This window comes from Oncorhynchus nerka, linkage group LG26, assembly GCF_034236695.1.
Source record: "Oncorhynchus nerka isolate Pitt River linkage group LG26, Oner_Uvic_2.0, whole genome shotgun sequence".
Taxonomy (NCBI): Eukaryota; Metazoa; Chordata; class Actinopteri; order Salmoniformes; family Salmonidae; genus Oncorhynchus; species Oncorhynchus nerka.
This window is the reverse complement of record NC_088421.1, coordinates 39969409-39994850: the sequence shown is the minus strand read 5'-3', so window position 1 is coordinate 39994850 and position 25442 is coordinate 39969409. Positions and strand designations below refer to the sequence as shown.

The 25442-nt window shown below is 40.4% G+C and overlaps 1 protein-coding gene across 1 annotated transcript; it reads left to right on the top strand.

Annotated features, from left to right (window-relative positions):
• The first annotated feature begins 15949 nt into the window (after nucleotides 1-15949).
• On the top strand, nucleotides 15950-20398 carry LOC115120325 (metalloproteinase inhibitor 2-like). Its single transcript, XM_065010665.1, has 5 exons — nucleotides 15950-16171; nucleotides 17429-17499; nucleotides 18086-18188; nucleotides 19848-19969; nucleotides 20127-20398. The coding sequence occupies exons 1-5, from the start codon at nucleotides 16042-16044 to the stop codon at nucleotides 20253-20255; spliced, it is 555 nt and encodes a 184-aa protein (XP_064866737.1). The 5' UTR covers nucleotides 15950-16041; the 3' UTR covers nucleotides 20256-20398.
• The last annotated feature ends 5044 nt before the right edge of the window (nucleotides 20399-25442 follow it).

Sequence of the window (25442 nt, the reverse complement as noted above, 5' to 3'; positions counted from 1 at the left end):
ATCTAGGTCTACTGTGTTTCTCTGTATAGTACTTACCCTCCTCTAAAAGCCCTCATGAACCATGTCTATTATTCCTCCACTAGATGGGGTCATTCCTTCAATCATATTCAGTTGTAAATACTCCTTGTGGAGGCTGAATTGGGTAAAACGGTATGAGTTCCTCTTTGGCCAAACTACTCTCTGACCTCTCTGAGACTTTACTCACATTTTCGGTTAAGTGACCATAATCTTTGAGCAACCAATAAATACTGCTGACTTGGCCGATGGGAAAGTGTCTTTTAGACCTGAAAGTAAATCTCTGGATAGGATATGACATAGGGATTAATCACAGTTTTAAACTCCTGGGCCTATAGGGAGGATGAAAACTCTGTCAAACTGCAGCAACCTTCAAATCAAAGTTTGTTTGGTTGTGTACATCGATGTGCAGCGAAATGCTTGTGTTTTCTAGCTCCAAAAGTGAAGTAATATCTATAAATTAAAAAACAACACACTAATCTAAAAAGTAAAACAATTAATAATTATCAGAACGAGCAATATCAGAGTCCAAAATATGGACAGTCTGGACAGTAATTGCATAGAAAAGGTGTGGAGAGCAGTAGTTATAGTAAAACCTTGTACTTGTTCATATGAATTATATTTTAAAAGGGGGTTTTGTTACACAGACAACTGTGATTAGACAATAGAACTAACTGAGCTTGCTTTAGGCAGGGTTGCATCATGTAGGCCCATGGATGGAAACAGCCAATGCCCCAAATCCTTAAATTCCATCCCTGTGTAGGCCTATATACATTTGTAATTAGACTAGACTGTGTTAATGGACCTGTCACTTATTTCATCACTATTTGAATTTTGGATTAAAGAAGTTGATCACATTCACATTTTCTCATAAGACAAATACATTGTCTTAGGTTATAAATACATAACTTTCCCACTTTGTTTCCCCTGGCCAGATGCTTCTACACCTGCATTCCTTGCTGTTTGGGTTTTCAGGTTGGGTTTCTGTACAGCACTTTGTGACATCAGCTGATGTAAGAAGGGCTTTATAAATACATTTGATTGATTGATTGATTGGACAGAGCGTATAGAGGCCTACAGTTGATCAGACTGATACTGCAGGTCAGATCACTAACGTTGAGGTGTAGGCTGCTACAACATTGTTACCACCACTTTGTTTCTTCTGGCCAGATGGGACAGGGTGTATAGAGGCCTACAGTTGATCAGACTGATACAGCATGTCAGATCTCTAACGTTGAGGTGTAGGCTGCTACAACATTTCTTTAAAGACTTTTTGCTTGTCTATTGGGAGTGAGTTATTTTCCTGTTTGTTAAAATAATACCAGTGGGAAGATGATGGCACATGTCTATATAAATCAGAGCGCACTCTGCACAACCTGTAATTTCTGTGAATCTGATTGGTCAAAGAGGTGGGACCACAGGTCCCAGAGTGGTGAGGACATTTTTTTTCTTCTGCTGTAAAGTTACCCCAAGAGATTTTTTCCCCTGAAAGCAACAAACTGGAAGGATGTATGGAAGGATGCGACTGGAAGGATGTATGTAACACTGTGTGGCTATAATCAGCCCTGGGAGGACTTGAGTGCCGCGCAAAAGAAGAGCTTGACTTGCCGTTACCAAAGAGGCTGCAAATGCAAGGTGTGTGTGTGTGATGGGAATTAGTCATTACTGTACAGCAATATACTGTACACCTTGTACTTTACAGGCCATTTGCTTTGTTATTTAAAGATGCCTGCAATTAATTTTTTTAAATATTATGATTTATATTAAATAAAAGTGCTTACTGGTCACTTCTAAAAATGCAATAAAATGAACTACAAATGAATTCTAGTGCTCCAAGTGTTAATTTCTTCTGCCGTTCATTTGTTACAAGTTTTTAAACAAACAAAAGGTGTTATTGAAACCCAAAATGGTTCTGTGTTGTTGGCCCATGTGGTTGTTTCGAAATAGAACAGTTCCTGAAAAATGCCATCCTTAAATCCTGGGGTGTGTTCAACAGCGCACAATGTAGAAAGTTCAGATGAATAACAAACTGTCTTCTCTGACAGGAAGAAAGGAATCATGTCGGCTCTAATGGCATTTCTATCAGCAACGTTCAACATTTGTCTACTGATTGTGGCTCTTTAGTAGTTTGGGTCTAAACCAGGGCTTTAGCTATGTAATGACATTGACCAAATTAAATCACTTTGATTCTTTCTTCCTTGCTTTATAAGCCAGAACATTATTCTTGGTGTATATTCTTCAGTGGATGAATATTCTGTTCATTTTTATGCACAATGGTATGTTCCTGTGCTAATAGAATTAGGAAACTGAGGATGTCTTGCAAACTGGTTGTTATACAATTGCCATATTCAGCCAGTTGGATTATTATGTTATTAGCAGTGGTAAAAGTGCCACACTGACTGACATCACTGGGTTGAATTCACTATAACTGCTTTATTCAATTGAATGGCTTCTCTGCTTATCTTACTACGGACAAAAATATTCAATTTCTCTGCAACGTAGATGGTAAACCTGGTTGATTTGTTTCACAGTGCAGGTTAGCGTTTCTCTTCAATCTTGTACTGGAGTCCACATTGCAGATGGGCACAGGCATAAAATCTGATTTTAAACTTCACTTTCACCACACTGCTAACCTTAAATTAAGATAAAAAAGCTAATTTCCTTAATGAATTGTTATAATTTTGACTGTGCAGCTGGCCTAAGGGGAAATTGCCCAGGTCTGCCTCCAGGACAAGACTCATGACAAACATCAACCTGTTCAGTGGAATGTTTACAGTGGGTATTCATTCACCACCCCTTGGATTTTATTCTTTTTTTTTTAGCGGGATTGAAATCGATTTTGAAAAAAATAGGGATCCCCTCCAAAAAATACAGACAAATTAACAAAAAATAGGGATCCCCCAAAATAGAGACAAATGAATAAAAACTAGTTGTAAAGTATTCACCACCTTTAGACAAGCCTAAATTAGGTTAAGGGAAAGCATTTGGCTCAAATCACATAAATGACATGGACTGAAATAGTGGTTTTTGAGTGACTACCCTTCCTCTGTTCCTTATACATCTGCAAGGTTCCTCAAAGAACAGGGAGCTTTTTGAAAGGCTTATAAAGAAGGGCAGTGATTGGTAGATGGGTAACAAAGTTAACAATTATGCTGTGGATTATGTATAACACCACCCAGACATAAAAGATAGTCGTCTTTCTGAACTGAGCTGCAGGACAGGAAGGAAACTGCTGTGGGGTGTCACCACAAGGCCAATGGGGATATTAAAATGACTAAGGACATCAATGGCTGTGATGGGAGAAAACTGAGGATGGATCAACATCGTAGTGAATCTACAATAATGACCTAAATGACAGTGAAAATAAAAATATTCCAAAACATGCATCTTGTATGTAAAAAGGCACTAAAGTAATACTGCAAAAAACATCTTGAATGATACACTTTTTGGTTTAAATGCAAAGTATTAAGTTTGGGGCAAATCCAACAACATATCACTGAGTAACTGCCTCCTTATTTTCAAGCATGGTGGTGGCTGCATCATGGTATGTGTATCCTTGACCTTGGCAAAGACTGGGGAGTTTTTCAGGATTAAAAGATACAGGATGGAGCTATGCACAGGTCAAATCCTAAAGAAAAACCTGCTTCAGTCTGCTTACACCAGACACTGGGAGAGGAATGCACCTTTCAGAAATACAATAATCTACAAAGTTCCTGACTGGTCACGTTAGTTTTGACTGAAATGTCCTTGAAAATGGCTGTCTAGCAAATATTGGGCAAATATTGCCCAATCTAGGTGTGCAAAGCTCTCAGAGACTTAGGGCTCTATTCAATCAGATCCTCTTTAGCCAACATTCGCATAGCAGTTGTTTTGGCGGTGTCTGAGGTGGAACCGTGTTAGAGCTGTCAAATCCACAAGCGGCTCCTGGAATTATAGCTAAAACAGATATTGCCGTTGACTGCACGGAGTTGCATTAAGAGAAAACCCTGTAATCTTGTTTAAAAGTTTCAACCACCCCAAAATATCTCACTATAAAGAACACGTAGCCTATAAAACACTATATTACTACCATTACTACTGCCATCACTACCAATACAACTACTACTACTTTACAATAAGTACTACTTCACAATAAATACTTCTAGACTAGCAAGCATACCACATTTACTTCTGTAAATGTCCTTTTCTAGTTGTTTTAATACATTTCATAGGTGTCCTGATTAGACAAACTCTGTTCTCATTATGGCCCATATAAAACCGTTGTGCAACTGATTAATCACTGTCTTACCCTACACAGAGATTGATAAGGTCTGAAAGGGACATCCCCATTGGCCAAGCCTGCAGCCTTTCTTGGTTAACTGATGATTTTGGTAACTTGCCTGAAAATGGGAAAATTGTTGTTTACACACAGAAATGCCAGAACTTGTCGGTCTCTTAATTAAACAACAGGAAAGAAGCTGAAAAATCTAGTTTTCTGACAATGTGTAGCACTACCTAGCATGCTTGCTAGCTTGTTATCACCCACATGAGGGCGAAGCTGGTGTGGTTAGGCTGGTTAGTTACCGCTAAATAGTGTATCTCGGCCTGAGTAATAGGATAAATGTGTCTCTGCTCGCCCTGACTAAAAGTTACACTTCCAGTGTAGCAGGCTTAAAAAAATGTATTTTGTGACGCCCCTGGAATTCTTTGCAGTTTGGTTGTTTTCTGTTAAAAATTCCCTGCCTAATGGGACAACAACAGAGCAGGCTCAACTTGCCTAGCTGCCATAATGGACATAAATTGTCCATCTTTCACTTAAAAAATGGGTATAAACCAGAAAGATCATTTTTTTAACTGGAATTCTTTACAATTTTGTGGTTTTCTGTAGAAGAAAATACTTGGGTCAACTCTAACCCTGTAAGCCTTAAAGTCCCTGCATCAGCTCTTGGACCAACGGGCTCTGATACAGCTTCTACCCCCAAGTCATAAAAATGCTTAATAGGCATAAGACGACTAAATAGTAAATTAATTGGTGACTCGGACTACATGCATTGACCCTATCTTACAATGACAATATTCACATCCACACGACTCTAAATAAATACACAGTACATACTGTACACGCACACTGAACGTACACTCTCACACAAAACCCACACATGTTGACATACACTACACACACACACTTTTACACATCATATGCTGCTACTCTGCTCTTTATTTTACTATTATTATTATCTATCCTGATGCCTTGTCACATTACCCTGCCTTCATGTACATATCTACCTCAAATACCTTATTATTATCTATCCTGATGCCTAGTCACATTACCCTGCCTTCATGTACATATCTACCTCAAATACATTATTATTATCTATCCTGATGCCTAGTCACATTACCCTGCCTTCATGTACATATCTACCTCAAATACATTATTATTATCTATCATGATGCCTTGTCACATTACCCTGTCTTCATGTACATATCTACCTCAAATACATTATTATTATCTATCATGATGCCTTGTCACATTACCCTGTCTTCATGTACATATCTACCTCAAATACATTATTATTATTATCTATCCTGATGCCTTGTCACATTACCCTGCCTTCATGTACATATCTACCTCAAATACCTTATTATTATCTATCCTGATGCCTAGTCACATTACCCTGTGTACTATGACTGTGTACATAAATACCTCGTACCTCTGCACATTGATCTGGTACTAGTACCCCTGTATATAGCTCCAATCTTGTGTATTTTATTCCTTTTGTGTTACTATTTTCATAATAATTGTTTTACTCTGTTTTGTTGGGAAGGGCTCGTAATCAAGTATTTCACGGTAAAGTTGATCCCTGTTGTATTCAGCTCATGTGACGAATAACATTTGATTTGACTTGAAATTAATAGGAGTGTCTGACGCTCTGCAAAAGTATTTAGTATTTTGAGTATTTAGCAGCTCTTCTTCCTGGGATCCAAACAGGAACAAAACAATTACATCACAACAAAACAACACCCTACATCATAAATAAACCAATACATCATACAATAAATTACTACGTTATTACTCTAATATTACACATTTACAATATAAAATGTACAATACTACAATCTTAGTGTGTGTGTGTGTGTGTGAGAGAGAGTGTGTGTGTGTGTGTGCACGTGTGTCCTCACAGCACGTCAATACCTCTCACAGACACGTTGTGATGCAGTCAATCTCTCTCTACTTTGAGCCAGGAGAGATTGACATGCACGTTATTGATATTAGCCCTTTGGGTACATTTAAGGGGGAAGGGCACTCAACATGTATGGCACTGAAACAAATGAATGATGATTGGCTGAAATGAATTGATAATAATAAGATTGTGGGAGCTGTTTTGGTTGACCAGTGCAGCTTATTACATGACCAATTAGTCTGGTGTTATAAAAAACATATGTGTTATGTCTTTACATTATCTGCCATATCGTGGATTGAGAGTTAGCTGTCTAATAGAACACAGCCTGTTCTTTAATGGATGCCTCTCTAACAAACCAGGTAGAACTAAACCTCATCTAAAACCCTAAACCTCATCTAAATCCCTGAACCTCATCTAAATCCCTGAACCTCATCTAAAACCCTAAACTTCATCTAAAACCCTAAACCTCATCTAAAACCCTGAACCTCATCTAAAACCCTGAACCTCATCTAAAACCCTGAACCTCATCTAAAACCCTGAACCTCATCTAAATCTTGTCACGATCTTGGCGTCAGTGAAGGTCTGTGAGGGAACACTGGTGGCGCATTCCGTGTGACAGCGTGAGGGAGATTCCTGTCTGACCAAAGACGACCTGGACCCGCCCAGACCAGACTTTTACTGAGAGGTGCCCGAGGGAAGATACCTGATCCGGCAAACGTCTGAGGGACACGTCTACTGAATTTCAGTAAGTCAACTGTCACGCCCTGACCATAGAGAGCTGTTTATTCTCTATATTGGTTGGGACGTGACAGTGACTAGGGTGTGTTATCTAGGTGATTAATGATCAATGTTGGCCTGGTATGGTTCCCAATCAGAGGCAGGTGTTTATCGTTGTCTCTGATTGGGGATCATATTTAGGCAGCCATTTCCCCATTGTGCTTTGTGGGATCTTGTCTAGGTATAGTTGCCTGTGACGGTCTACCGTCTAGCGACGGTCTGCAGTCCAGAGCCTCCAGCGATGGTCTGCGGTCTAGAGCCTCCAGCGACGGTCTGAGGTCCAGAGCCTCCACTCTCCCCTGGGTGAAGGGGTTTTTGCTGAACCTGGCAGGTGGACCTGGGCACTGTTTGATCCCAGGTGATCTCGTGGTGGTCAAAGACTTCAGGAGAAAGAGTTGTCAGGACCCCCGTTGGAGAGGGTCGTACCAAGTTCTTCTAACCATCCCCACTGCAGTGAAGGTTGCTGAGAGATACCTGGATCCCCGTGTCACACTGCAGATGATCCAGGAGAAGATGGGGCCTCGCCAGTTACGGTGGTGCAGTGTGGCCCCCTGCATTAGCACATTAGTTTAGTCACGGTAATTACACTTCTCCGGGCACTGATGCTGCTGATGGTCATTAGTAGACTACCAAACTTGCTAACTGCCTGGTACTCTGCAATATATTGTTTCTCTAATCACTCTGACATCAATGTAAGTGTAATCGAAAACCTAATCAAACACTTCATGAGAGCCCATGGGGTCATGTCGCACAACATTTCTATAGGATATACAATTGCACATGAAAACATGTGATGGCCTCTATTAAAAAGAGGTGGTTCCCTTCAGGTTTCTATAGGCTAGGCCTACTATATTTATTTCTCAACTACTGCCGCTTTCCATGTTGTCTGTAGCTTGTGAGGTGTGGAAACACTTTGTTGCTTTTATGAATTTTGTCTTGCTGCTTTTTGTCCTATGTTGCTCTGTCTGTACGCTACATCTTGCTTGTCCTATGTTGCTCTGTCTGAATTTTTTGTCTTTGCTGTCTTTTTGTCCTATGTTGCTCTGTCTGTACTGTCTGTCTGTACGCTACTCTTGCTTGTCCTATGTTGCTCTGTCTGTACGCTACGTCTTGCTTGTCCTATGTTGCTCTGTCTGTACGCTACGTCTTGCTTGTCCTATGTTGCTCTGTCTGTACGCTACGTCTTGCTTGTCCTATGTTGCTCTGTCTGTACGCTACGTCTTGCTTGTCCTATGTTGCTCTGTCTGTACGCTGCTTTTTGTCCTATGTTGCTCTGTCTGTACGCTACGTCTTGCTTGTCCTATGTTGCTCTGTCTGTACGCTACGTCTTGCTTGTCCTATGTTGCTCTGTCTGTACGCTACGTCTTGCTTGTCCTATGTTGCTCTGTCTGTACGCTACGTCTTGCTTGTCCTATGTTGCTCTGTCTGTACGCTACGTCTTGCTTGTCCTATGTTGCTCTGTCTGTACGCTACGTCTTGCTTGTCCTATGTTGCTCTGTCTGTACTTGCCTATGTTGCTCTGTCTTGCTTGTCCTATGTTGCTCTGTCTACGCCTTGCTTGTCCTATGTTGCTCTGTCTGTACGCTACGTCTTGCTTGTCCTATGTTGCTCTGTCTGTACGTCCTATGTTGCTCGTCTGCACTTGCTTGTCCTATGTTGCTCTGTCTGTGCTCCTATGTTGCTCTGATTGTCTCACTGCTTGTATGATTGTTTTTGTATTGTTTTTAATAACCTGTCCAGGGACTGCGGTTGAAAATTTGCCGGCTGGCTAAAACCGGCACTTTTACTGAAACGTTGATTAATGTCCACTGTCCCTGTAAAAATAAAATAAACTCAAACTCAAGTGCAGAGATGTATTATTTCCCCTGACCTTGTTTCAAAACAGGTGCATGAAAATGGTCTAAATCAAAACAAATTTCACATATATTTAGTATATGTAAAGACAAGATCAAATCAAGAATAGTCTGATGGGTGACAATATGAGCCTATCACACTTGTGAATGATTTATTATCACTTGTGAATGATGCCCAATGCCTTTTTTTTGGGGGGGGGGCACTTTTTTGATTCATAGGCGCACACCTCATGTAGTTGTCATGAACGTTATAAGGAGTGGACCAAGATGCAGCATGGTATGTTTCCATACTTTTAATTAGGAAGAGAAAAACTAAGAACAAAAACAATAAAGCGCACTAACGAAATGTGCCGCTGATACTGGCAACTATACCTAGACAAGATCCCACAAAGCACAATGGGAAAATGGCTACCTAAATATGATCCCCAATCAGAAACAACGATAAACAGCAGCATCTGATTGGGAACCATACTAGGCCAACATAGAAATATAATTAACCTAGATAACCCACCCTTAATCCAACTAACCAACATAGAGAATAAAAGCTCTCTATGGTCAGGTTTGTATCACAACTAAAGTGGCCCACAAATGTCTAAAATTAAGCACATTAATTCGAGTGTAGAGCCTAACTGGCATACATACTGTATGCAGCGCGCAGGTTTCAAGTTTGGGGCAGATAATTTTACCATAAAAATGCACCTTTATAATAAAAGCATTAAACGCATAAATGCATTTTTGGTCACTTTTGAGAATTGTGTTTTCCGCTAATGGAACGTTTGCGCTTAAAGCATACTGTCGTGTGCACATTGCTGCACTTATTATGTGAATAAATAGCCTAATAGTTTATCAACATTTAAGCAAAACACTATGATCTGCTGGGTCAGCCTCATTGCGTAAAAACGTTTTTTTAATGCTAGTGGTAGTACTAATTTGGGATCTATATCGCATTCCACAACTGTCCCAGACTATGTTTGGAATATTTATGTCTAGCACAAAATAGAATAGGTAAACTGTTGTAATATGGGGGATAGTAGATTGACATAGGCTAGTGCTTTTGCTGTTTGTTAGGCCTACTCATCTTGCTGGCTGACGAAAAGTAAATGTGGACAGTTGTTCCAATATCTTCAATATGCACCTCAGAATTGGATAAGGACGTGCACAGTTGCGTCCCCAATGTGTCTGCCGTCGCCTGTATCCTATGAGAAAGACCCGATCATTTGATGGAGAGCCGTGTGAATGAGAGGTGCTTCAGAGCGGGCAGCATTTAGGGAGAAGGGCTGTAAAAGACATGGATATTTTAGGGTGCATTATGGCCACACAAAGGGGATGCCTCCGGGAAATTTAAGGCATTATCAATAGCTACTCAAATTGTGAATGAGAGAGTGACGAAGTGTTTACAGCCTGCGCAACAAAACAAAGCAGATCTCATGCCTTTCAAGCGACTTTTTTCAAATCAACATTAGAGTTGCATAATGCAAGCTTACAATGTATTAAAACATATAGCCCAACGTTTGTTGAACAACTACAGTTTCATTAGTACCTCTAAATTAAGTATATAGGAGTACCTATTTATTTGTTAACCGCTCAACACAGAATAGCCGCACGTGCGCACTCTCAAATCGTTTGGAGAAAATATAAATGTTATTTTATTCAGCTTTGTTAAATTTGATTCTTCATACTATAAAATAATCTAAAATAATTTCACGGAATTATAAACTAAACTTGTCTGCTAAATGAACTAGTGCAGCCCACAACCATATGGCATAGCCAGATCAGGACCTGACATAAGGACAACTCAGTATGCTATTCCGTTCTTCTGAAATATACTATTTTTCTTAATTTCATGTTTCTTTAGAACTGTCTAAAATACATGATGGATTTATTGTGATGGTGTAGTCTATATTACATGGATTTATTATACTTTGTCTAATGTAAATGTTCCAAAATTCTGCGTCAGTGGCTTGTAGGCTATATGTGGAAGCCAGGAGATGCTGAATGTGTTCATGTTAATTAACGGTAAATTACCTGACACCCACAGTTATTTGCTTGACAATCACCAGCTGACGAAATGTCGTGACCGCCACAGCCCTACTTATAAGTTAACCCGTTAACAATGCCCTACAATAAGGAGAAATGTGCCATGTTTGTTTCGTTTTTAAACCTTACAATACGGGTAAAAGCAGAACATTGTTTGAGAGTGATTTGTGTGTATTAGCAGTAGTGGTTGTTCTACAAGAAAGAGTAGAAGGGTCCTAGTTGAAAGTAATAAAGACAATCAGTTGATGTCCAATTTCATGAGTGTTGACAGTATGTGTTATTAGTGGCTTTCAGATATCACTCTAATATTGCAATATCTTAGTAATTTGAAGAATCTAAGGTTTCAATACAAGGCCACATGATGAACAGAGGGATTGAGCCTTGGGACTGATATTAAATGAAAGGCTGCCATCTGGTGTTTGGGTTAAAGATAAGCCTCCTGTGGACCAATAGATAACCCTCCAATGAAAGTGAGTGGTACTCACTGAACTCAGGGTGTAAGGGACACAGTGGAAGCATATGTTTTTCACCCTTTCCAATTATTTTCACTCAATTCGATAGTTTTAATAACACCAGTCCAGAATTGAAGTAGTTCCAAGTAAATGTTTAAGTACCGAATATTGAATTGATAAGTCAGCACCAACTTAGTGGATTTGTTAAACAACACATTTGATATTTTGTCTATTTGACGTCCCAGAGAAAGTTAATACAGAACAGATGTCAACACAACCCGATTGTGGTAAGAGCTATGGAAACAATGATTAAACATTGAGAGATTTATTTACCTCTGAGTCTACGGATCCCTTGTGGATGTGTGTGTGTTTTAATAGATTCACTCCTGTTGATAGAAGTACAAACTTGCCTGTAGATTTGACCTTCATTATGATGATAGTATTTCCATAAATTAAATTGTGTAATGAAGCATGTGTGTAACTGATTGACTTACTAGAATGAAGGGTTTGAAAGGATAAACTATCTGGTTTTATGTGTTGATTTAACTTACTTTAATAGAAGTATTGCAATAGAACCTCATTTGACAGTTTAAGCCATAAATGAATGATTACCTTAAAATGTTACAATCGTTACCACAGAAGTGGTAAAAGGAGGGAGTGTGAGGCAACATTTTATTGTCTGCAGAGATAGCCTTGAATTGTACACAGCATCTCCTCTCACTCTATCTTGTTTTGTGCAGTTGACTGTGACCTCCTCCTCCTCAGATCAATTAGCAGTATTCCCAGAACATTGCTCTGGGAATAAAAAAAAGCAGTATCTCAGTTTCAAGGTCTCAGCTTTGAGAGAAGAAGCCTTGAGGTGTCACTCAGTCACATGCAGGAACCAATGTTAAAAATTAATAATGTAAATTATTCTTGTATGACTGGTTTGTGTAGCATTACATAAGGACTGAAAGGGAACACCCTTGGCAGAGTTTTCATCAAGCTTGGACTGAGTTTGTGAACATCTCCAGACATCATAATAAAGAGTGATTCATTTCATATTGACATCAGGTGTCCCTGGTGTTGAATCTCCACCACACCATGCAAATAAACTGATATCTCTAGCTTGAACAGACACATTTTGATAGAGATTTCTGTATTATGCCAATTAGATTTCTGTGGGGCGTGGTCATCGACTCTTACACTTAAGGTGTAGACTACTAAAAAATGTGTGCCACACCCGACCCACGTGACCTGTGATTTCCGTGAATCTGATTGGTCAAAGAGGTGGCACCACAGGTCCCTGAGTGGTGGGGACATTTTCTTCTCCTGCTCTAAAGTTACCCGATTTTTTTTTTTACTGAAAGCAACAACACTGTAAGGAATTCGAATAGGCGTAGCCTAAAACTGACATTTCTAAATCATCCCCATTGTTTAAGTGAAAGACGGACAGTTTATGACATTTTATGGCAGCCAGGCAAGTTGAGCCTGCTTTGTGGTTGTCCCATTAGGCAGAGGATAAAAAAAAACTAAATACAACCAAACTGTAAATAATTCCAGTAGGAGCTTCACAAAATATGTGTAACTTTTAGTCAGGGCGAGCAGAGTGCGAGCCACTTTATCCTGCTACCCCAGCTGAGATACACTATATAGCGGTAACTCACCTAGCCATGCTAGCTTCGCCCTCATGTGGGTGCTAACAAGCATGCTAAGCAGTGTTAGGTATCAACAGCCATTGTCAACCAATCAAGTAGGGGTTGGAAGCTCTGGTGAGGTTTAATTGTTTACTCGCAAGCAATATCACCAAATATTTGCTTGATGATCAGCTTTGCCCAACTTTAGTCCCGCCCTGTTCAGCTCCCTCTCCCATGCTCGCATCTCCCAATGGTCCCTGGCCAGTCCATTTCGCACTGCTTTACTTTCATTGAAAATTAATGGGAAGCTGTTGTTTCACCATGTGATACAGTCTAGTGTATATACCCTGTCAGACGTGAGCTGCACGTTGAAATCTTGAAATCACCCTCTGCAAAAGTTTGGATTATGTGTTCGATGTAGCAGTCCAGAAAAACAGATTTTCTGCTTCCTCCCTGTCGTTTAATTAAGAGACCGAAAAAATCTAATTTTATTTGCCACATGTGCCGAATACAACAAGTGTAGACTTTACCGTGAAATGCTTACTTAACAAGCCATTAACCAACAGTGCAGTTTAAAAAATATATATTTATTTATATATTTATCAAGTAGGCTAAAATAAAAAGTAATAATAAAAAGTAACGCAATAAGAATAACAATAACGAGGCTATATACAGGGGACACCGATACCGAGTCAGTGTGCAGGGGTACAGGCTAGTTGAGGTAATCTGTACATGTAAGTGGGGGCGAAGTGACAAGTTATGGCATTTCTGCGTGTTAACAACTATCGGGTAAACGACCATAATCTTCAGCAACCATAAAATACTGCTGATTTGGCCAAGTGCCTTTCAGAATTTAAAGTCAATCTCTGTGTGTAGGGTATGACATAGTGATGAATCAGTAGCAGAATGATTTTATATGGGCTATTTTTTCTAATCAGGTCACATAGATTTAAACTGGAAAAACTCCTGGCCCTATTGGGAGGATGAAAACCCTGTCATACTGCAGCAACCTTTCTCATATGAATTTTATTTTAAAACTGGAATAACAGGGGAGTTTTCCTTACACAGACACAGAGACAACTGTGATTAGACAATACAACAGGACAGAGTTTGTTTTATGCAGTGTTGCATCATGTAGGCCCAGGGATAGAAATGGCCTGTGTCCAAAATCCTTCAATTCCATCCCTGTGTATTCATACCACTTGACTTATTCCACATTTTGTTGTTACAGTTTACATTCAAAATGGATTACATTCATGTTTTTTCTTCACCCATCTACACAGACTACACCATAGTGAAAATATGTTTTTTTTTAATCATTGCAAATTTATTGAAAATTAAATACAGAAATATCTAATTTACATACGTTTTCACACCCCTGAGTCAATACTTTGTAGAAGCAACTTTGGCCACGATTAAAGCTGTGGGTATCTTTTGTTAAGTCTTTAAGAGCTTTCCCCACCTGGATTGTACATCATTTACCTATTATTCTTTTCAAAACGCTTAAAGCTCTGTCAAATGTGTTGTTGATCATTGCTAGACTATTTTCAAGTTCTCTAGCAGATTTTCTAGCAGATTTAAGTCAAATCTGTAACTCAGTCAATCAGGAACATGCTCCGACTTATTGGTAAGAAACTCCAGTGTAGATTTGGCCTTGTGTTTTAGGCTACTGTCCTCCTGAAAGGCAAATTCATCTCCCAGTGTCTGGTGGAAAGCGGACTGGACAAGGTTTATTTTTAGGATTTCTCCTGCTCTTAGCTAAATTTGGTTTATTTTTTATCCGAAAACTCCTCAGTCCTTAACGATGACAAGAATACCCATAACAGGATGCAGTCACCACTATGCTTGAAAATTTGTGGAGTGGTACTCAGTAATGTGTTGTATTGGATTTGCCCCAAACATAACACTTTGTATTCAGAACAAAAAGTTTTTAGCAGTATTATTTTAGTCCCTTATTGCAAACGGGATGCATGTTTTGGAATATTTTTATTCTATACAGGGTTCCTTCTTTTCACTCTGTCAATTAGGTTAGTATTGTGGAGTAACTACAATGTTGTAGATCCATCTGCAGTTTTCTCCTATCACATCCATTAAACTTTGTTACTGTTTAAATGTCCCCACTGGCCTCATGGTGAAATCCCTGAGCGGTTTTCTTCCCCTCCGAATTAGGAAGGATGCCTGTAATCTTTGTAGTGACTGGGTGTATTGATACACCACCCAATGTATATTTAATAACTACACCATGCTAAAAGGGATATGTGTCTGCTTTTTCTCCCATCTACCAATAGGTGCCCTTCTTTGTCATGCATTGGAATACCTCCCTGGTCTTTGTGGTTGAATCCGTGTTTGGAATTCCTTTTTCAACTGTGGGAACTTACAGATAATTGTATGTGAGGGGTACAGAGATGAGGTAGTTATTCAAAATTCATGTTAAACACTATTTTTGCACACAAAGTTGGTCCACGTAACTGATTATCTGACTTGTTAAGCACATTTTTACTTTTTAACTCAGGTTTGTTAGCTGCGCCCAGTAATTGTCCACACCTGATCTTAATGAGTGCGTGTTTCCTTTGAAATGGGTGTGTTTGAATAGACTCACAAACAAAACTTTAAGGAATTCCAGTAGGTTTAGCCTATTTTTATATTGAACCTTTATTTAACTAGACAAATCAGTTAAGAACAAATTATTATTTACAATGACTGCATACCCCGTCCAAACCCCGGTCCAATTGTGTACCACCCTATGGGACTCCCAATCACGGCCAGATTGTGATACAGCCTGGAATCGAACCAGGGTCTGTAGTGACACCTCTAGCACTGAGATGTACAAAGAGAGAACAGTGTAGAATGCCCCCCCAAAACGGGTCTTTCAGTTCCATCGTCAATTTATGGCAACTGGGCATGTTGAGCCTGTGGTTGAGCCATTAGTCAGAGGATTATTTTTAATTGAATGGATACGGTTCTGGATTAATAGAATGCTCAGCCTACCACACACTGGGTTCTGGCTGGAGGAGGAGCTCACAGCCTGCAATAAATAGCGGATGATTACGTTGCGGGGAAAATACTTCTAAGAGTTATCCGTTTACTCGGTTCCTTTTGTGATATTTGGGTAACCGTAATTCGTTTCCAAATGACGCGGTATGTAGGCAGTTGTTTCATTACTCTGTTCGTGCTGTTCCTGTGGCGGGTCGAAGACATCGCAGATGCTTGCAAATGCTCCCCTCCGCATCCCCAAAAAGCTTTTTGCGATGCAGAAATCGGTAAGGCAATTTTGGCAACATTTTACTTTTCAGCCTTCACATGTTGAGAGCTATTAATACGCAGCATGCACACATTTGTTGTATTGTCTGTGGTCGTAGTAGAAATAATTAGGACATTATCATTAAGCCTATTTACATCACACAATTATATATAAAATAGGTGACAGTGAGATGGGCTATCAACCTTGTTCCTGGAGAGGTATGCTCCTGTAAATGTTGAAACCAAACCTATTTGTAACGAACCTGAGTTAATTTATCAACCAGCCAATTATTAGAATCAGGTGCGCTAGATTAGGGATGGCGCAAAAATGTACAGGACTGCAGCTCTCCAGGAACAGGGTTGAGAGCCCTGCGTTGCTTTAGGAATAGTGTCACTACACTTTATTGGAGATGTTTACAAAACATTAATGACATCTACTCTTTCCATGACATGGACTGGCCAGGTGTAAACTATGATCCCTTATTGATGTCACTTGTTAAATCCCCTTAAATCAGTGTAGATTAAGGACAGGTTAAACATTTACATTTACATTTAAGTCATTTAGCAGACGCTCTTATCCAGAGCGACTTAAAGAAGGCTGTTTAAGCCTAGAGACAATTGAGACATGGCTTGTGTGTGTCATTCGGGGTGACTGGGTAAGACCAAAGATATAAGTGCTGTTAAATGGGGCAATGGTAGTATGTGCCAGGCGCAGCTGCTGTTTGTGTAAAGAACTGCAACGCTGCTGGGTTTTTCACACTGAACAGTTTCCTGTGTGTATCAAGAATGGTCCACCACCCAAAGGACATTCAGCCGACTTGACACAATTGTGGTACGCATTGGAGTCAACATGGGCCAGCATCACTATGGAATGCTTTTGACGCCTTGTCGAGTTCACGTGCCAATGACTCGTTGTTCTGTTCTATGGACTAGTCTTATAGCAACAGCTACTGTACTGCATCTTCTTACCTGAACCAATCCTCTACAGAGGGCATGTTTAAACCGGGTGTGTCAAATTAAAAGCAGAAGACCAGAACTAGGAATGTAGAACCAGGAGGGAAATGGACTCTGTCATCTGTTTTGACGTTAACCTAGCCAAAATGTTACATCCATTAACTTATGCACAAACATTCTGAACAGACTGTTGGGTATTGGGTCTGTAAAGCGTTCTACACTGTTCTCTCTGCTCCATATCACCCTTACACCATCAGTGTGACTGACCAGTGTACCAGAATGGTTTAACGAACATGATTGAAATCCATGTCTCCCTCTTCTAGTGATCAGGGCGAAGGTGGTTGGAAAGAAAATGGTGTCTAACGCCATCAAGTATGACATCCAACAGATCAAGGTATGATCAGCCTTTTTATTAAGTGGTTGTTCCTTCCTGCACTGACACATTGAAGCCCCCTGAACCCCAGTCTGACAGCTGAGCCCAGTTCTCGCTTCCTCTTGGCTCCAGCCCTTCAATGTCTACAGATCTGGATAGGTATAAGCAGTGTCGTTGTGGAGCTTCCACCATATGAAATTAGTATACTTCTATAAAAAGCCTCTCCCTAAAGTGTTGACGTTCCTGTTGGTCCAAGTCAGTTGACATCCTCTATATGAACTCAGCTGCCACTTCATTAAAGCTACATTCTCTAACAGATAGTTAGTTGGCCCTCTGATGTCACAGGTTGCTGCATTTCTATATTTGAATGTATAAAGTCATTTAACTTACACTCCCACGGTGCCTTACATCATTACTAACCTTTAGTCATGAGCTAGCTGTCCTTGAGGCTGGGTGTGGTAACTGGAATAAATGATCGCTTGCACCTTACAGATCTGTGAATATCAAAGGGTGAAGACTGACAGTGCCTGAGAGCTGTAGTCGGTGAGGTTCCAAATGATATATGTAGATGTTTGACAGATCCTCTGTTCTCCTTGTGATTGGCTAGATGTTCAAATGCCCAGACCAGGTTATCCACACCATCTTCACTGCACCATCCCCAGCCGCATGCGGTGTGACTCTGGACCTCAACAAGGAGTATCTCTTCACAGGTGAGGTTCTCACTACGTTACTCACGTTCTGTTGCCAATACTGGTTAACCCTCTGTCCTCAGACTCCAGCACAAATCAGCTTTCCATATATCTGCATGTCCAGCCCTTAGATTTCACCTCAAGTGTTTTAGCACTTGTATATTCAGGACAACCAGGGCTACAAGTAAACCACAAAACAATTTGATGTGGACTTTGGCATTGAGTTATATTGGCAAATGTTAACATGAGGTCTGCCAAAGCTTGATATTACTTTTAAGTAACTTTATTTAACTAGGCAAGTCTGTTAAGAACACATTCTTATTTTTAATGACTGCCCCTTGTTCAAGGGAAGAACGACAGATTTTTACCTTATCAGCTCGGGGATTCGATCTTGCAACCTTTCAGTTACTAGTCCAACGCTTTAACCACTAGGCTACTTGCAGCGCTCATAAATGTTTATCTTCTCTTTAGAAGAACCCCTTACCTTCTAATGTCTCTTACCTTGTGCACATCATATAGAATAACATGTTACATGTTCATGAGTCTTAGCTTTTCATTAATCTACTGAACATAAATATCAATGCCACCGCTTCTAAAATTTTAACCTTGTTACAGTTCATATAAGGAAATCAGTAAATTTAAATATATTTATTAGGCCCTAATCTATGGATTTCCCATGACTGGGAATACAGATTGTAAACTGTTGGTCGCAGATACGGTACCTTAAAAAAAAAAAAAGGTAATGGATCAGAACCAGTATCTGGTGTGACCAACATTTGCCTCATGCAGCTCAACACATCACCTACGTGTAATTTAGGCTGTTGCTTGTGGCATGTTCAGCTCGACGTTGCTGGATATTGGCTGGAACACTTCGAACCAGTGCATCCCAAATATGCTCAATGCGTGACATGTGTGAGTATGCAGGCTCTTAGAAGAAGTTGGAAATGATCAGCTTCCAGGAATTATGGGGAGATCGTTGTGACATGGGGCCATGCATTATAATGCTTAACATGAGGTGATAGTGGTGGATGAAGGGCAAATTCTCTAAAACAGAGGTGGGTTATGGTAGAGAAATTAACATTAAATTCTCTGGCAACAGCTCTGTGGACTTCCCTGCAGTCAGCATGCCAATTGCATGCTGCCTCAACTTGAGCCATTTGTGGCACTGTGACAACTGCACATTTTAGTGGCCTTTTATTGTCCCCAGCACAAGGTGCACATGTGTAATGATTTTGTTTCATCAGCTTCTTGATATGCCACACCTGTGAAGTTGATGGATTACCTTGGGGAAGCGGAAATGCTCACTAACATGGATGTAAACAAATCTGTGCACACCTTGGCAGAAATTTCACAAGAAAGCTAATTTCTCATCTCTTATTTTGGCCGTTGAAACATGGGACCAACACTAAACTCAGCAAAAAAAGAAACTTCTCTTTTTCAGGACCCTGTCTTTCAAAGATAAGTCGTAAAAATCCAAATAACTTCAGATCTTCTTTGTAAAGGGTTTACACTGTTTCCCATGCTTGTTCAATGAACCATAAACAATTAATGAACGTGCACCTTTGGAATGGTCGTTAAGACACTGACAGCTTACAGACTGTAGGCAATTAAGGTCACAGTTATGAAACCGTGGGGCACTTTCCCCATGGTACATTGACTCACTATCTCCTCTATCTGTAGGCAAGCTGGAGACTGGAAGGATGTCTGTAACACTGTGTGGCTATAATCCGCCCTGGGAGGACTTGAGTGCTGCACAAAAGAAAAGCTTGACTCACCGCTACCAAAGTGGCTGTGATTGCAAGGTGTGTGTGTGATGGGAAATGGTCATATTACTGTACACCAATATTTACACCGCACATTTACTAAAAGGGAGTATATTACTCTGGTCACATTGGCAAAACACATGCGCTAGAGTATTGGTATCATAATCGGTGATCTTGGTCTCTCTCTGCTCCACAGATCATCCACTGCACTTCGCTCCCCTGTCCAATCAGCACCACAGATTCATGCCTGTGGATGGACTGGGGGACAAACAATGGCCGAAACCTTGCCTGTATCAAGAGTAATGGTTCTTGTGCTTGGAAGTAGTTCCTAGATATTGGGGACTCCTATACTCTACAGGCCATCTGCTTACTGACTCCAGATGACAAAGCTGCGAATGTGTAGTTTTAAATGAACCAACATGTCTTACTGGTCACTTCTTGTAAAATAAACAGAACAAATATAGCATTGTTAATGTCTTCTGCCCTTTTTTAAATTGATTCAATTTAACTGGAACCAAAGCTGTTATCAAAACCCCAAATCGTGATCAGTGTTGTCCGATATGGTTATTTGTAAATGGAACAGTATTCCTGAAGCATCAAGCAGGGCGTCATGTAGAATGTTCAGATATGTTCTATACATGAAGAACAAATTGTCTTCTCTGACATGTAGGCTCTAATGGCGTTTCTATCTGGAACATTCCTCATTTTTCTACTGATTGTGGCCCTTTAGTTGTTTGGGTCTAAACCAGGGCTTTAGCTATGTAATGATGACCATTAAACAACTGACTTGTTCTGTAATATTCTTTAGTGGGATGAAAAGTTTATTTCAGTCATTTAGCAGACCCTCAGACCAGGGAGCGTTTTGAAAGCCTTCTAAAAAGCAGTAATTGGATGTGGAACAAATAGGACATTGCTTCTCATAAGAATGGTAAAGTTATGAACCACCCAGACGTGTACCCACCATGGTATTGGGCATCTGCTGACATTTGAACTAACCTGGTTTAGAAGTCAAACACTGTATACATTTGGCCAGCTTTATTTGATAAGATGGTATTGCAAGGTATGCTGTGTGTAGGACATGCCGTGTTGGCATATGCAGCTGTAGGTTGTAAACCCCCATTCTAGGCTGTTATATTTCTGTAAAGAGTTTACTTGTCTATCTGGAATGGGTTGTTTTCTGTTTCTTTCTATAGACGTTCCGTGCGCCATGCCCGACCTTTGATTTCCGTGAATTTGGTCACAAGTCCCAGAGTGTTGGGCAATTTTGTTTTCTCCTGATTGTAATAAAGTTCAGCTTTTCCCCACAAACGTTTAATTTTCACCAGATGGGTGCAGTGAAATGGGTTTTTAGAAGGTCAGTTATATTAGTATGCTTGTCCTTGGAGCAAATTGGAGGTAAGTGCCATGTACAAGGGCACACTGCTCAGTTATTCCAACCAGTGACCTTTGGGTTACTGGCCACACTAACCACTAGGCCAGTGTTCCTGGAGGACCCCCAACAGTACAAATTCTAGATGTATCAATGGACAATAAGCTCATTGACGGCTTGATAAGTTGAATCGGGTTTGCTTGTCCAGGATTAAAATACAAATGTGTAATGTTTGGGGTACTCGGGAGTTGGAAAACACCACCAGGCCAGCCGGAGTTGGAAAACACCACCAGGCCAGCCGGAGTTGGAAAACACCACCAGGCCAGCCGGAGTTGGAAAACACCACCAGGCCAGCCGGAGTTGGAAAACACCACCAGGCCAGCCGGAGTTGGAAAACACCACCCGTGGCCCCGCTGCCTCATCGCCCCATGCTTGCATTGTAGGCTGCCTCGTCACTGTTTGTAATCAGGCCTACATCTGTCGTGTAGTCAGCAAATTTGAGTTGGAGTCTGGTATTATTTTGCTGTAATAGCTACTGTAAATTTGACAGTGCAGTTAGATTAACAATAATTTAAGCTTTCTGCCAATATCAGATATGTCTATGTCCTGGGAAATGTTCGTTACTTATAACCTCATGCTAATCACATTAGCCTACGTTAGCTCAAATGTCCCGCGGGAGGGACAATGATCCCGTAGCGGTTTTAAAAGGCCAACATTTCATGAACTTCACTTTGGAGAAGGTGATATGCTTCGGTTTGCTGCCTTATTACTGATTTCAAATTTGTCTCGAGCAATCATAAGGCAAAATAGATCTTAAACATGTGTCATTTATATTTACAATTCCCTTATCCAAACAACTTTCTCATTAACCTATTGTACAGGTCATCTTCCAATCTTTCAGGATTTTTATTTCCCAATATTTTGTGTGTAAAGGACCAACACTATTTATTCCGGCTGACAGTCTCCTAACCCTAAATAATATATACAAGATCAGAGTACTGTCTAGTGCCACGTTCACATGCTAGTCGGAATTAGGAAACTTCTGACTTGTTAACTGGTTGAACGCGGCACATGTACACTGCATTCGGGAAGTTATGACTTCTTCCACATTTTGCTACGTTACAGCCTTACTCTTATTCCTTCCTCAATCTGCAGATCCTCTCAAGCTCTGTCAGGTTGGATGGGGAGCGTCGCTGCAGAGCTATTTTCAGGTTTCTCCAGAGATGTTAGATCGGGTTCAAGTCCAGGCTATGGCTGGGCCACTCAAGGACATTGAGACTTGTCCCAAAGTCCCGCTTTGTCTTGGCTGTATGCTTAGGGTCGTTGTCCTGTTGGAAGGTGAACCTTCACTCAAGTCTGAGGTCCTGAGCAGGTTTTCATTAAGGATCTTTCTGTACTTTGCTCAGTTCATCTTTCCCTAGATTCCGACTAGTCTCCCATTCCCACAGCATGCTACACTGTACATATGGTGCCAGGATTCCTACGGATGTGACACTTGGCATTCAGGGCAAAACGTAAATATTGGTTTCAGGTGCCTTTAGGTAAACTTGCAGTGGGCTATAATCTGCCTTTTACAGAGTGGATTCTGTCTGGCCACTCCCATTGTTTAATTGGAGTGCTGCAGATATGGTTGTCCTTCTGCACAGAGGAGCTCTGTCAGTGACCATCGGGGTCTTGGTCACCTCCCTGAGCAAGGTCCTTCTCCCCCAATTGTGCAGCTCTGAAGAATCTTGGTGGTTCCAGACTTCCAGTGAGGGAGGTTGTGTTATTGGGGACCATTGAGGCTGCAGACATTTTTTGGGAACTTTGACAATTCCAACCTCATGGCTCATGTAATTGCGCAGTCAACTGTGGGATCTTCGGTGCCTTTCCAAATCAATTTACCAGAGGGTGAATCCAATAAAGTTGTAGAACAATGATCCAAGACAGGATGCACCCAAGCTCAATTTTGATCCTCATAGCAGGTCTGAATACCTATATAAATAAGGGATTTTAATTACATTGGCAAATATAATCTAAACCTTTGCCATTATGGGTGTAGACTGAAGAAAAATGTATTTAATCCATTCTAGAATAAGGCTGTAACTTAACATGTGACAGAAGGGGGTCGGAATACTTTCCCGACTGCACTGTACTACCAGTTATGAAGTCGGAAATTTCAGTTTTTGCTAGTGCTGACTAGCACTTGTGAAGAGATACTCCTTGTTGATTTCCAGAAACGCGCGACACGGGCCTCCAGTGAAGATGACGTGGATATCCTGGTTAGGACCTTTGAACATCTAGCCAATTACAAGGAGAGAAAGGATCTGTCAAACATCTCCATATATAGTTTGTTCTATATGGCATGTAGGGACAACTTAACCTCACTGGTCTCTTTTACAGAGGAGCCCTGAATTACACATCAAAATACAAGCAGAACAGAAGCAGTCATAAACAAACATTCAGTAATAAGGTCCTCAACACTTTGAATTGCCCTAGATGCAGCAGACAGTTTTATAACAAGGCACAAAAAAATAATATATTTACCTAACGGAGTAAAGACCGAAGGAAATTTCCAAAGTTATTCATCCCAGGTGTGGTAACTCATGTCTAAAGGTTAGTAATGCTTTTAGTGAGGTTTCGTAAAGGGATTAATACATTAAAATATTGCAATGCGTCAACCTACGTGACATCAAACAGGACCAACTTCCTAGTTGAGAATGTAGCGTTGAGTACTAGACCTGTCGCCCATAATAAAGAGCAGTGCACTATGATAAACTGCAACAAACTGCTTTAATGAAGTGGCATCTGAATTAATATAGATGATGTCACCATTGTCTAGGACTGGTAGGAGGGTTGACTGAAACATGCCTCTTGCTCAGTGGTAAAGGCATAACTCATTTCTATAAATAACCCCTTTTTTATTAATGGTGGAAGCTCCACAATTACACTGCTTATACCTATCCAGATCTTCAATCATTTAAGGGTTGGGTCCAAATTGGGACCAGCTGTCAGACTGGGGTTCAGGGGGCTTCAATGTTTCAGTGCAGGAAGGAACAACCACTTAATAAAAAGGCTGATCATACCTCGATCTGTTTGACATCATAGTTGGTGTTACCAGACACAGCTTCCACGCCAACCACCTTTGCCCTGATCACTACAAAATAAGAGACATGGTTTAACTACTGAAATAATCAATTTCTGGTACAATAGTCAGACATCAGTTTCAGGGTGTTAAGTGATCTGAGAGAACATATCCTATTACAGACCCAAGGTGTCAGGCTTTAGCACCATGCTCTACCAACAGAGCTTGCTCCCTCAACAGCAAAGTCATCACTCAATCATTTTAGAGAATATACCACAAATAAAGTCTTCACTTTTCCGTAAACTCAACAGGAACTACCCTCAGGGAAGAGTGTTGCATGTCATCACACCCCTTTACTAACAAACAGTAATTGAGTCAAGGTACATTTCTCTAAAAGGTCAAGTAGCTGCTCATGACGTAGTGCTGTCTAGCACCCACAACCATCCTGTCTTACCATACTGCATCAGTGGTTGAAGTAGAATGAAAGGTGCCAATACACTTTTAAAAAAATCACAATGCCGTATTGATGTTTTACAGTGACTAACTAACCTATTTTATATGAGGTGCCTATACTCACGTGGTTGATAGCTGTGTTACCAACAATTTATCAGCACATGTCAAAATAATAGAAATGACATCTAATTTATAGAATTAAATACCTATCTGCGAGATAAATAGCGCCAAAATCTGAATTAGTGAGTACAGTTTACAGAAGAGTGACATAATAGCTTAGAAATGTAGAGAAGTCCCATTTGCCATGTAGGCCTAATTTATTCTGATGAATTCTCTAAAATGTCAAGTATGTGAGGCGTTGGATAATGTCATGTTGAACATTTCGTTTAACAAGTTAGTCATCTTTAGGCCTAGAGCAAGGATGGGAAACCAGTCCTCAGGGATCAGAGTGGTGTCATCTCCGCGGGTGTAATCGTCAAGCAGACTTTTACAAAACGATTTGCAACAGAACCGTTTACACCAGACAGAAAACACAAACGAGAAGGTTGTAAAAATTGAGGTTGGTCCCTCACCGTTTCACTTGGTTCTTAAGTGGCAAACGTTTCCGTAATGAATACACCCAGGTG